The sequence below is a fragment of the Myotis yumanensis genome, unplaced genomic scaffold (assembly GCF_028538775.1).
Source record: "Myotis yumanensis isolate MYYU_CA2020_CCGP unplaced genomic scaffold, mMyoYum1.0.hap1 SCAF_18, whole genome shotgun sequence".
Lineage (NCBI taxonomy): Eukaryota > Metazoa > Chordata > Mammalia > Chiroptera > Vespertilionidae > Myotis > Myotis yumanensis.
The window spans coordinates 27,159,863-27,173,681 of NW_027223769.1; the positions used below are offsets into that span (position 1 = coordinate 27,159,863).

At 45.1% G+C, this 13,819-nt stretch overlaps 2 protein-coding genes and 1 pseudogene across 2 annotated transcripts in view; 1 reads left to right on the forward strand and 2 right to left on the reverse strand.

Annotated features, from left to right (window-relative positions):
- Positions 1 to 7,432, reverse strand: part of TANGO6 (transport and golgi organization 6 homolog) — a 144,849-nt gene extending 137,417 nt beyond the window's left edge. The window contains 2 exon segments of the mRNA XM_070398934.1: positions 7,244 to 7,382; positions 7,385 to 7,432. Of these exon segments, the coding sequence (XP_070255035.1) occupies positions 7,244 to 7,382; positions 7,385 to 7,432 (187 nt within the window).
- Positions 7,433 to 11,253: 3,821 nt separating this feature from the next.
- CDH1 (cadherin 1) overlaps positions 11,254 to 13,819 on the reverse strand; it is a 74,904-nt gene continuing 72,338 nt past the window's right edge. The window contains exon 16 of the mRNA XM_070398488.1: positions 11,254 to 13,491. Coding sequence (XP_070254589.1) covers positions 13,282 to 13,491 — 210 coding nt within the window. The 3' untranslated portion in view covers positions 11,254 to 13,281. The remainder of the gene's footprint in view (positions 13,492 to 13,819) is intronic.
- LOC138997462 (small nucleolar RNA SNORA48) lies at positions 13,571 to 13,715 on the forward strand (annotated as a pseudogene).

The following is a 13,819-nucleotide window of genomic DNA, read 5'->3' on the forward strand; positions in this document are numbered from 1 at the left end:
TAGTTTCTATTCCACTTGTGTTCTGAAGTCAGAGGCCATGTCTTAGCTATCTTTCTGGGCTTAAATTGTAGCTAGAACAGAAATTTAGAAAGCTGAACATTTACTATCGAAGATTCATTCACTCAAACTATTCTAGGTGCAGCCATTAAATTATATTGAACATCAATTAATGACATGTTCATTCAATATATTCTAAAGTGGACAAAGAGTATAAAACACCATATGAGCAAAAGATGTAAAGTTTATAGAAAAAATGCAAATGACTTTTAAACATGAAAATATGATCCACTTTGCTCCTAAAAGAAAGGTAAGTTAAAATTGTACTAAAATAGCACTTCCCATCTATCAGCTGGCTGAAGTCCAAGTTTTATAACACACTAGTGACCCGGTGCACAGATTCGTGCACATTGAAGGGAAATTAATTAGAAGGTGGCCAGCGGGGCCGGACACGCTCTGGAGCCAACCTCCCGCGGTCCCTCCCCGGCCGGCTGCACCTGGGGTGGTGCTGGGGAGGGCGGGGTCCCTTAGCCTGGTCTGCAGGGATCAGCTAAAACCGCTCTCTGACATCGCCCGAGGAGTCTCAGAGTGTGAGAGGGCACTCTGCAAAGTTGCTGTCATCCAGGGTGTGGAACGCAAACGCAAGTGTGCAGTAAACCAACCAGATTTGGGGAGACAGTGCCCCAGCAACAACATAACCCACGGCCGAAGGTAGAATCCACAAGGAATTGGGCTCCCTCCTCTCTGGTTTCGGGGTGAGTCACCCGAGAACCACCACTGCCAACTCACTGCAGCTTGGCAGCTCCTGCGTTGAGCGTCTGGCCCCTGGTGGTCAGTGTGCGTTGTAGCGACCACTCGGACGGTTGGACACTTAGCATATTAGCCTTTTATATATGTAGATTATGTGACAAGGTTTGGGGAAAAACACACGATCATACATTGCTGGTAGAAACTAAAATGGTACCTCCCTAAGGAGAGAAATTGGGCAATATATAGCAAAATCACATTGGCATTTAACCTTTGCCTAGCAATTCCATTTTAGGAATTCAGACAAAAATGACATATACACAAGGTATTCATTGTAGTGTTTCTTGTATTAACAAAAGACTTGCGCTAGCCAGTTTGGCCCAGTGGATAGAGCATCAGCCTGTAGACTGAAGGGTCGTGGGATCGAATCCGGTCAAGGGCACGTACCTCGGTTGCAGGCTCCTCCCTGGCCTGGGCCCTGGTCAGGGTTCGTGCAGGAGGCAACCAATCAATGTGTTTCTTTCACATCAATATTTCTCTCTGTCTTTCCCTCTCTCTAAAAATCAATGGAAAAATATCCTCGGGTGAGGAGTAAAAAAAACCAAAAGACTGAAACAACCCAAATGCCCATTAATAGAAAACTGATTGAATAAGAAATGGTATGTACACATAATGGATTACTTATAAAAGGGAAAGAGAAAGATCTGTGCCACTGCGTAGTGATCTCTAAGACTTATTAAAATGTAAAAGTGTGGAAGAATGTATATCGTATGCTACCTTTTGTGTAAGAATGGAAGGGAATAAGAAGTATATTATTTACTTTTATTTTCAAAAATAGCAGTGGGAGAACAAATTAAAAACTAAAATGAGTTATATAGAAAGAGGGAGAGAACAGTGAGAAGATAGGGATTTTTCTTTTGTGCTTAATTATAATTTTAAGAATCTTTATAATGAATATTTATTGTTTCTGTACTAAAAAAGGAAAGTTCATTTTAAGGCTATAAAACGGTAGGTAGTATATGAGACCGTGTCAAAAAGAAAAATAGTATTGCCCAAAATGCAATCTCTGGATAGTGGGATTAAGGTCATTTTAATTTTCTTCTTTTACTTTTTCTATATTTTAAGCTTTACTATAAGGAACATAAAGTACTTTATAAAAATAAAAAGGAACAATAACATTGTTCTTTAAAAATAATAAGAGTCAGAAGAATTTTCCATTGCTTCTCTAGGGCTGTCCAGGGTAAGTATTCTGACCCATGGGCGTGAATATGTGGTTCCTTTGGCTAAAGATACCTAAAAAGTAAGTAAGTGCTCTCCCAGCTTGTTGCCACTAACCATGAAGATCACTAAACAACCTCTAAGTGACTTCCTGTGACTTTATAAGATGTTTGAACCCAAACATGGGACACAAAGAAAGTGATTTAAAGCAAAAGCTGTTTATCGAGTCCCTTAAAAAAAAGTAGTCTTTTCTGCCCTCTATTGGTAATAAAAATAAAATCTACTTGAAAATAAAGGCATTCCACTCTCACATCAATTTTTCTCCTCTCTTCTCTCCCTTCCTCTCTCTCTAAAAATAAATTTTAAAATACTTAAATAAATAAATATACACAATTATCTGAAAAGGTGATTGAAGTTTCCTCCCTTTTCCAACCACATATATATGTGAGTCTAGCCTTTCTTCATCTGTTTCAATCAGAACAACCTATCACAACAGAGTGAATGGAGAAGCAAATATAAAAATTGAGCTGTCCTCTAATAAGCCAGACATTAAGAAAATTTGCAAAAATGTAAAACAATGACATTCTTCCCACTAATTTATTTTATTTTGCAAAATATAATTTTCATGAGAAATGTCATTATGTTAGCATGTAATGGTTTATTAATGTTATTTTTATCTATTTTAAAATTAATATTATCTACACTAATAAAAGAGAAACATGGTAATTGGCGTACGACCGCTACCCTTCCCATTGGCTAATCAGCGTATCCTTATGCAAATTAACTGTCAGCCAAGATGGCGGCCAGCAGCCATGCACTGAAGCGAGCAAGGAGGTTTGCTTCCTCCAGGGACACAGGACTCTCAACTGCAACTCTAAGCAACTATTATATGTTGCAAATAAGAAGCTAAACAAAACCGGCTGTCAGTCAGCCCCGGACCGCAACATTGTATCCATGTTTTCAGCAGCGAGGCCTCAGAGCTAAAGCTGGCCCAGAATAAAAAAAAAAAAAAAAAGAAAACAAGGAGTGGTTGGGAGCTTTTAGTCAACTGCCAGTGGGAAAACAGCCCTCAGCCCCTCAGCCAGCACCCCAGTGGGGACCCCCACCCTGATCCAGGACACCCTTCAGGGCAAACCAGCCGGCCCCCACCCGTGCACCAGGCCTCTATCCTATATAGTAAAAGGGTAATATGCCTCCCGGCACCGGGATCAGCGGAGCAGCGAGGCTCCTGGCACCGGGATCAGCGTGACAGGGGGCAGCGCCCAAACCCCCTGATCAGCCCTGCTCTGTGCCTGATAGGGGGGAGCTCCCCAATCCCCCGATTGCCCTGCGGCTCTGTGTTTGACAGGGTGCAGCGCACCAACCCCCTGATCGGCCCTGCTCTGTGGGTGATAGAGGGTGGCGCCCCAACCCCCCTCCACGGGCCTTGCTCTGTGTGTGACAGGGTAGAGCCATAACCTCCCCATTGGCCCTGCCCTGAGTGTGACAGGGTGCAGCGCCCCAACCCCCTGATCTTCCCTGCTCTGTGTGTGACAGGAGGCGGTGCCCCAGCTCCCCTATCGGCCCTACTCTGTGAGTGACAGGGGGGAGCTCCTCAACCCCCTGATGGGCCCTGCTCTGTGAGTGACAGGGGATGGCGCCGCAACCCCCTGATTGGCCCTGCTCTGTGAGTGACAGGGGGCAGCGCCCCAACCCCCTGATCGGCCCTGCTCTGTGAGTGACAGGGGGTGGCGCCGCAACCTCCCCATCGACCCTGCCTTGAGTGTAACAGGGGGTGGTGTCCCAACCCCCCAATCAGTCTACCCTGAAAGTGACTGAGGGTGGCATTGCAACCTCTCGATCCGCCCTGCTCTGTGCATGATGGGGCGGCGCCCCAACTCCCCAATCGGCCCTGCTCTGAGCCTGACCAGGGGCTGCACTTAGGGATTGGGCCTGCCCTCTGCCACCCAGGAGCAGGCCTAAGCCAGCAGGTCGTTATCTCCGGAGGGGTCCCAGACTGCGAGAGGGCACAGGCCGGGCTGAGGGATCCCCCCCCCCCCAGTGCACAAATTTTTGTGCACCGGGCCTCTAGTTTTAAAATAAATGTAAAAGGTTTCTCTTAAGGTCTTCATTTCTAATACAGCAAATATTGATACATATAACCCACAGAAAATCTCTTTTAAGTCCTCAGCAATTTTTAAGAGTGTAAAAAAGTGCTGAAACCAAAAAGTTTGAGATTGCTGCCTTAAAACAATGTTTTCCAAATTTCAGTCACATAGCATTTCCACAATTTTTGTCATTTATCGGAGTACCAGCTATATTGTAATTTGCTTTATTTCTTCAAATTAAATCATTTTTAAACTTAAATTATAATAGCTAATATATTTTTCTAAGCTTTATGTATTTAACTCAAGTCTCACAACAACTCTGATGCAAGGACTATTATTAGTCATTAATCATTATTATTTCCAGGGCATATTCAACTTGTGCAGTCTGGCTCCAGAGCCAAACTCCTGATCACTTCACTACACTATTCAGCCTCGAAATGTTTTCCTACCCATCACCTAGAGCCATTCCTATCACACTTCGGGAAATGCTGCCCTCGTGAACAGCATCATCTACTCTTTCCAATCAGCAATTTAAATATCTATGCTTTGTGACATTTAAAAGCAGACTTCACGATTTGCATGGTACTTTTTATTAAGTTCAAAGTGCAAACGATGTGGCATGCAAGAATGAGTGTGATACACTTTTCTTATTTGTAAGTTACTGGAATTTTCAGCCCCTTCTCCCCCAGTGAAACTATATTTAGTATTTAGAAAAGTTATTTTTTAAGAAAACTATTGTTGAGATGGCCCCCATTTTTCCTAAAAGTGGAGGTAGAAATATTCTTATTTGCCCCATGACTGAGAATAGAAATGGAAGTCAGGGGAAGAGAAATGCTTAATGCAGCAGAACGTTTGGTGGCTCAAAAGTGAAAGAATGGTGATATCTTCCTTCCCGTCTACGTAATTCCCATCTAGACTCAATTCTTCTTCCTCCTGTGGCCTCACCCATGGAGAATTCCTCTAACCAACTCTATCTGTACCATCCATTCAGCACTAGTGTTCTCTTGCCATGTCGATTGCCTTTTAGTTTATAGGTGTGGTACCATTTCCCCCAAACAGACAAGACGCTTGAGAGCACAAGTTGTTATACAAATTTGCATCTCCAACAGCACAGAGGACAAAATACTAGAAACAGTTAACTCTCAGTAAATATTACCTCAAAGGTAGTCAATTTATAGATCAAAAAAAAGTTTAACCAGGGGGATGTAACTTTAACCAATTACTTTCATCCTGTCTGCTCAAGATCCTCTGCCCATCAGGGACATCTGAATATCATAATGCACTTTAAATTCCTTCAGCGAAAGATTTGATAAAAGAAAACAGTGGGCAGATTCACTCAATATACAACAGACTATATGTGCAAAATAATATCATTTAATGACACTAAGTAAATTATTCTTTTTCAAATAGGGATCTAAGCATTCCTATTTGAAAAAGAGTAATTTAATAAGTTCATGTATGTAATCCCACCACATACTCTTTGAGATTTAGAGGTCTTCTGTAAATGAAGTACATGTGCTTTGTGACAGATGATTACTTCCAAATTGTTTTGCTGATTTAACCTTTTCCTCAGCCATATGTGAGAGAGTTGCAGTTGCTAGACAAGTGACCTCTTGATTAGTAAGTTAGAACTCTACTTTGCGGTTTAATTCTTTGTTGGGGCAAAGTGGTGTAGTCACCACACTACAGTGGAAGCCACCTGAATTCAAACCCTAGCTTTGCCACTCGCTAGACTGTCACTGAGCAATCTCCAACCGCAGTAAAATGGAATACAAGCAATACCTAGCTCACGTGATTGTTGTGAGAATCTATAATAATAAAAGCGTAACATGCTAATTAGACCAGATGTCCTTCTGAACATCCTTCCGGATGAAGCTGGGCCTGTGAGGGAAGCCCAGGTCCTAGGTGCTGGCGGCTGGAGGGAAGCCCGGGTCCTGGGTGCCAGAGGGAAGCCGGTGCTGGCAGCCGGGTGAAGGCTGGCCTACTCTTGCACAAATTTTGTGCATCGGGCCTCTAGTTAAATTATAATAATCGGCATAGTACAGGGATTGATACTTCTTAGGCACTCAGTGACTATTATTAATCACTTCTTTTCACGTCACCCCAGGTAGGGTATAATGTTTGTGGGAGTGTTTGCAGTTTGGGAGGGAGGTGGTGGGGGGGAAGAGGGCAAGTCTCAAAATCTGAGACATGAAACATCACTTCACATGACACTTCATGTACCTTACCTTGCTCACCCTGAACCCCTTACCCCAAAACAGACACTTCAGCTGTGTCCCTTCTCAAAGCTCCAGAGAGCATCTGGGATAATAATATGAGCGCATGATCCTGGGTGGGTGACTTAGTCTTCGGTGAGGCTTGGGCGTGCCTGGCTGTGAAGGGTGCGCGCCGGGCTCCCAGGGGGCCTTAAGATTCTAAATTGGGGCCCTAAGCGGTTTGGCTCGGTGGATAGAGCATTGGCCTGCGGACTGAAGGGTCCCAGGTTTGATTCCGGTCAAGGGCATGTGCCTTGGTTGCGGACACATCCCCAGTGGGGAGTGTGCAGGAGGCAGCTGATCATTGTTTCTAACTCTCTATCCCTCTCCCTTCCTCTCTGTAAGAAATCAATAAAATATATATTTTTTTAAAAGATTCTAAATTGGGAACATCCTGTCAAGTCACCACCAAAGATGAAAAGTGATTGTAAATCCGCCCCAGACGGTGAATCCCTAAATACTCTCCCCAAACCCAGCTCAAACGTCACTGCTTGCTTTTGGGGGACTCCCTGGCATTTTGCACACATCTCCAGCGTCCACGTGAGGCCCTGCGCCCCCCAGAGGTTGGGACCTCACTTCACCGTCCCGAGGACCGCGTCTCCGGAGCTGTTTCCGCAGTAGCTGCCGCGGATGCTGCACCGGGACTGGGAGCCACCACTACCCAAGGCGCGTGCGCAGTGTCTGGCAGAGGGCAGCGCTCGAGAGAGCCTGGTTGGTACCAGTGTCCACGGACTCCCATCCCTCCTGCAGCCTGGGCTTCCTCACGGGAAAGAGGAGGCTGGGCAGACAGTGCCCAAAGCCCCGGGGGCGGGGCGGCCTCCGGCCCTGAAGCCCCGCGAGGGCCTGAGGGGCGCACCGTGCGGGCGTCAGAGCGGCCGTGGGAGACTGGCGGCCCTGCGAGTCCCCAATGCGGCCCGGCGCCGTGGTCCGTCCTCTCACCTCCCGGGCTCAGCAGCAGCCTCAGCGCCTCCAAAATCCGCTCCAGACCGCATGTTTCCAGGGGACCGCCACCCGCGGCCAGCCCGGGGTCCGCCATGACTGGAGTGGCGCGCGCCACTTGCGACCGGCTCAGGCGCCTAGAGGCGGACCGGGCCCGCCGCCATCTTGAGTGTGGCAGGTGCTGCGCATGCGCGCAGCGCTGGGGGCGGGGCCACCGATGTGGGCGGGGCCGGCATGGCGGGAACGCCCATTTGTCCTGATACTTTCTCCTTCCCACTCTATTGCCCTGGCGGGTGGAGTGGACCCACAGCTAACACAACCTGCCTGGATGCACAATTAACCGCTACATCAAGAAGGAAATTAGAAGTAGTTTATCGTGAAACAATATGTATTTCAGTATGAAAATATTCATGTACTGAATGAAAACAATGGGAGACCTAACGAAGCAGATAGAAAATTGGTCAACTCAGAACTAACAAGGCTTTTGGTATCCAATAGTTATCAATCACTGATTTACAGAAACAGAATCGCCAACAAAGACCCCAGCAAGTTAAGGGTTTCTACCTAATAATGCCACATGTGATAAGTGGGGTGGTTGCATTCCATCTTTCATAACTGACCCCTAAATTCTTACCCTATCGGTCTGAAAACCTTAGTCTCTGTGAGAACCCCCACCACCCACTCCACAAAAGACATCACTGAAGCTTCTTTTCACTTATCTTAAAGGAAAGGTTTTACCTTTATATTACCTCTCCCTTTAGCATCAAGCAGATCCCTGTCTGAGGGGAACTTTATCTACTGAGGTTTTGGATATAGGGCCTGTGATTTAAACTGACGAAAGACAGATAAGCAAGAGAAAAACCAGATGTTTATTCACATCCTAAAGAATTCACAGAAAAATGTGCCTCGACGAGGTGGTTAGAATTGGGGGCTTGTATGCTATCTTAATAAGGAAAGGGGAGGGAGAGAAAGGGCAGTGAAGGGAAAACAAGTGACTTTGAGGAAAAATAAATGAATAAATGGAAGATATGATAGTTTTGTGACAATATCTGTTGGTGATTTCCTATCCCAGTAGTGCTCATTTCTACCCTCCCTGGTTGTGAAACTCCCGGGGAGATTTATGACTGTTGAATTCTTTTGGGAGCCTCTGCTTTTAGGCAGATAAGGGGAGTTTGGGGGGGGAAACGAACACTTCTTCACTAGGGGTATATTCTGGATCCCTTTATCTCTATTTCAACTCAAAATTCAGAGGCTCTTTGCTGTCTCTTCCCCTCCCCAGGCCAGTTCATCAACCCTGCAAACAGATGCACCTTCACAGAACACCACTTTGGGTCATATAGTTCTGCTCAACACACTTTAATAGTTTATCTGACCCACTAAATCCAGTCTGGCTTGGTCTTTTCTATCAGCCTGCTTCTGCTTAAATGATTTCCTCTACTCAAAACTCCCTTGCTGTGCCCCTTATTCGACAATAGGAAGAAAGGCACTTCCGTGAGCCAGGCACTCTTCTAAAAGCTTTAGACATTTCAGCTCACCTAGCTTCACAGCCTATGAAGTAGAAACAGTTATCTTCCTATTGGAGATAAGGAAACAGGAGAGGGGAAGGTTAAATACTAAAGTACGGAGCCAGAATTTGAACTCGGGCAGGACGGCTCCCGTCTTCTCCACATACCACCTTGGCAGGACCTGCAGAACTAGCAGGAGGGAAACGGAGGCACGGTTCTCCAGGCCTCCCATCATCCAGGCTCCTGGCTAGGCCTGCTACCTTCTCAGTAGTCTGTGGCGAGCCAGCACGGCCATGGCATACTCAGCTCCACATTGGGCGCCTTATGTGCCATGCCAGCTCAGCCAGGTTCGGTGACCCTGAGAGGGGGCGGTGAAGGATTGAGAAAAGACAGACAAGAGAATGAAAGCTGGGTCTGGGTGGGACGCTGTCCTCTCTGATGGAGAGCTAGCAACAGCGCCACAGACTACAAGCCGAATCTTTATTTTATAGCCTGATTCCACGAGACAAAGTAAGGGTGTGGTCAAGATGTTTACAACATTCTCGTGGGTTTCAATCCTACTCAGTTACATGCACCTGAACTCTTATCAAGCCCACATCACTCAGGACATGTTCGGACCATAGGTTCAAGCTTACAACTATAGCTCTTGGCTATAATTGTGCTGGGAGGGCTCTGCCCTCCAAGCTGGGACCTGCACGTGGCAATGAGAGGACTGTGCCCTCTCATTAGTCCAAGGCTTGAACCTGTCCAAACACTGTAGCCGCTTTCTACAGTAGTCTTTTTCAGAAGTTACATTTCCTTGCTGATACAGCGCCTTGCTTATGGTAGGTACTCTGTAAACAATTCTATTTTATTCATGGGAGGACCATCTTATTTGTCTTTATCATATTTCCCCCTATATTTTATTACTGTAAGACATGAAATTTACCGTTTTTAAGTGTATGACTCAGTGGCAATAAGTACATTCACAATGTTATGCAACCATTTTATACTCCCATGTCAAACTTCTTTTTATTAAGGTAAGATATGCATAACATATAATCAACCATTCTAAAGTAAACAATTCAGTGGTATAAGTATTCACATTGTAGCATGTGTCAGGATTTTTTTTTTTTAAAGAATAGTTTATTGATTTTTCAGGAGAGGAAGAAGAGGAAGCAAGAAACATGGACGTGAGAGCACAACATGGATCCACTGCCTCCTGCATGCCCGCTACCAGGGATCAAGCTCACAACTGGGGTATGTGCCCTTGACCAGGAATCAAACCAGCAACCGCCTGGTGCAGAGGATGCCCAGCCCACTGAGCCACAGCAGCCAGGGCAGGATTTTTCTCCTTTTTAAGGCTGAATAATATTCCATGTTATGTGTATGCCACCTTTTGTTTAATATACTCATTCACCGATGGACATCTGCGTTGTTTCCACCTTTTGACTGTTGTGAATAACGCAGCGAACACAGGCGCAGTCGTTGTGAACATTTTTTCGCGTTTGCTTTTGCATTCTGTTGATATGCTTTTTTCTCAAATTGTTACTTTCCAGACAGCATTAACACTTTACCCCTAGATTCATCATTTGTCTCCTATGAATAAGGATTGTCCTAGTGAACAATGTCACCATTATTAAACCCCTGTTAATGTATAGAATACAACTTAACTGTACACCTAAAAATAATAAAATGTTATATATAGTTTACAATTTAAAATTTTTAAGAGTTTAAAAAGTTATACCCCTCCAGCAGGGAAAAGTCAAAGGCCTATCCCAGGATTTCTCAGAGGCACCATTGCCATTTGGGGCCTGATAATTCTTTGTTTGCGGGGCTGTCCTGTGCATTGCAGGATGTTTAGCAGCTTCCCTGGCCTTGACTTGACATTAGCAGCACCTCCCCAGTCATGACAACCAAAACATATCCAGAAATTGCCAAATATCTCCTGGGGGAGGGGGCCACCATCTACCCTGTTAGAGAGCCTCTGGTCTATATTAACTTTGCTGACTGAATGTTGTTTGAAGCTCTACTTCTTACCCTCAGCTCAGCCCAGTCCTCTCTCATTGCCAAAGGAATTGTATTGGTTTTACAACATGCACATGAATAGATGTTTTTCTTTTTATAATTTTGGACCTTTAAAAAAAATATTTTTATTGATTTCAGAGAGGAAGTGGGAGGGAGAGATACAAACATCAATGATGAGAATCATTGATCGGCTGCCTCCTGCATGCCCCCTACTGGCGATCAGGCCCGCAGCCCTTGACCAGAATCGAACCCGGGACCCTTCCGTCTACAGGCCGACGCGCTATCCACTGAGCCAAATCAGCGAGGGCATGAAGGGATGTTTTTCAAATAAAGTGACCTTGAAAATGCAGTTTCTCTTCCACTTTGTGCACAACAGAAAAAACAAAGCTCTGGAGAGGTCATCTGAATATAAAGCTCCTTTCTCCATGTTTAGACTGAGGTCATCTATCATTTGTGTTGCCTGGGATTGTGGTGCAATCAAATAAAACAAGTTTGACAATGATTTAACAAAATTCTTTAATAAAATTTATAAAAATGAATATTTAGGAATACGTTTTATCAGCCTGAATTGTTTTTCCATCCCCCAAAGAAAATAGAAATTATCAGCACCCGCACACATATACACTCAAAACTATAGTGACTGTCTATGCAGAACTACATTAGAGTTTAAATTGCTTAAAAAATCAAGACAGATTCTGACTCTTATCAGGCAGGTTCGGAGGTCCAGAGCGTCCAGCTCACAACCGGAGATTCACAAGTCTGCAGCCAATGGCGGATCGTCATCTAGAACAGGGGCCCTCCAGACCCTTGGAGGTCCAGAAAGGGATGGGACCACAGAGTGACCAGGAGGAAACAGAGAATGAACGAATAGTCTGTTACTTTCCCAGGATGGGTGGTAGATCTGTCCAAGAGAGCGGCCCCGACCTCCATCCGGCTCTCCCAGAAGGTGAGAAAGAAACTCAGGCCCCATCTGTCCAGTCTGTCCACCTGAGAGACCATACATACAGCAGACCTCCAGCCTCCGCACCTGGGCCCTCTCGCCAAGACCCTGCAGCCCTGCCAGCTCCCACCAAATCTCCTGATTCCATGCGAGCCCATCAGCATTAAGGCATTACATGGAGGCCAGTGGAGCTGCAGGCTGGTGACAGCTCCCTCCCTCCTGCTGAGAAGCCCACGTGAGGTCTGAGGTTTTATTATTAAATGTTTTAATAAATTTCATTTTATGTAGTTTTTATCCCATAATAATTTTATTATTACTCATAATAAAATTCTGAAAAAAAAAAAAATCAAGACAATTCCAAGAAGTGGTTGCAGGGATGATTTTTTTCCTTCGAAAAACAGTTGATGGACAGTAAGCAATTTTCTGTGGTTGTCAAATGTTTTTGATAGTCTCAACTAAAAGAATATCTCAATCGAGGTTCTCCTTACCCCCCAGGAAAAAAATTGGAGTTCCTAATATTCTGTTTTCTCGGATTTGGGGGCATGTGTGTCCAGATCAGCCACTACTTCCTGTGGACATCAACAGAAGCAAGCACTTGGGGATTCTATGGACCATGGTCTTGAGATCTGGGTAGGAAACACATGTTGAGATTCTTCCCATTTTTTCGAGAATTTTCAGGGCTAGAGGTAAAGCCATGTCCACCATTCCCAGCCTCAGTTTGCTAACTCGCCAGGCTCCGCGACAATTCCTCCTGCCATCTCCAAGCCCACTTCTCATGTTCTCCGTCAGCTGTGAAAAGCCATCTTCTCTCTTTGGCTGCCACACTTTCGGCACTGTTCCGAGTCTCCAAGTACATCGGGCTCTTTTAAGTTTTTGTGATAAACATAAAAAGTTAAGTGGCACCTGAAAACTCATTGCTGTTTCTGATCAAGGCTCCTTGTTTAGAACCAAAGCACCCCCATAAGGACATTCACATAAAAAACATTCTGACTCAGAACAAGTAAATGGGTAGATGTCCGTTTCAAGTTACGCACTTAGGAGATGAAAAAAGAAAACTGTTTAAGACCTGAAGAGTATACAATACCCAGTCACAATATGGCCAGACTAAGACACAGCCTCGTACCCTAAAAGGGCCCCATAGTTTCTGCCTCACAGAAGTCCTGTCTGGGGTAATGTAGATTGAGGAGTGAGAGTGGATACTGGAACATGGGACACCCAAGCAGTGATAGGATAAAAAAAAATTAAAAATTAAATTTAATGTATATAAAAACAATAGGGCATTCAACCCCACCCCTTCCTTTTAAAAATGAGACATCGCCCTTAAAAAAAAATCTGCAAGTTGCAAGCTTGTAAAGAGTGATGAGAGAAAGAGAGGACTCACGGAATAAGTCAAAATCTTTCTAACATACAGATTAGATCTACAAAGTGGAAATTATAACTACCCTAGCGGCATCACTGATCCGTCTCTCTTCCCCAGATATTCATCTCACATAAGGGGAGCTGAAAGACCTCCAGAAAAATTATTCCTACATTTCCCAGCACACGGGTATAGGGACCCATCTCTCTCCTCATCTGCCTTGAGTCCCCTAATCATCCACGCCACCTCCATACATATCTGCCAGCTTCTTGAAGCGATTGCCCCATTCATTCAGGTAGTCATAGTCCTGGTCTCGGTCTGACTCCGAGGAGTTCAGGGAGCTCAGACTAGCAGCTTCGGAACCACTTCCTTCGTAATCAAACACGAGCAGAGAGTCGTAAGGGGGAGCCGTGGGGTCGCTGTCGGCCGCCTTCAAGTTCTAAAGAAGGAGGAAGAAAACAGGATCTTTCAATGAAAGGAGCCACACACCTGACATCTTAGGCAAGATGCCTTCTCTTACCCCCTGGCAATGGGCAAGGAGACACCTGATTGGTGGTGTTGCTCTTATATCAATCAGGGGCAGAACAGACATGCAGCCCTTAGTTCATCCTAGCTTGATGCCTGTCTGGGTGGCCAGAGCTGTTTCATGCTTGAGGCACATTAAAAAATAAATAAATAAAAAATAAAAGATGCCTTCTCTTGATGCCTCAAGCAAAGTGGACCGCATGACAATGCAACCATCACCCTGTAGAACCCCGGTAGCAATC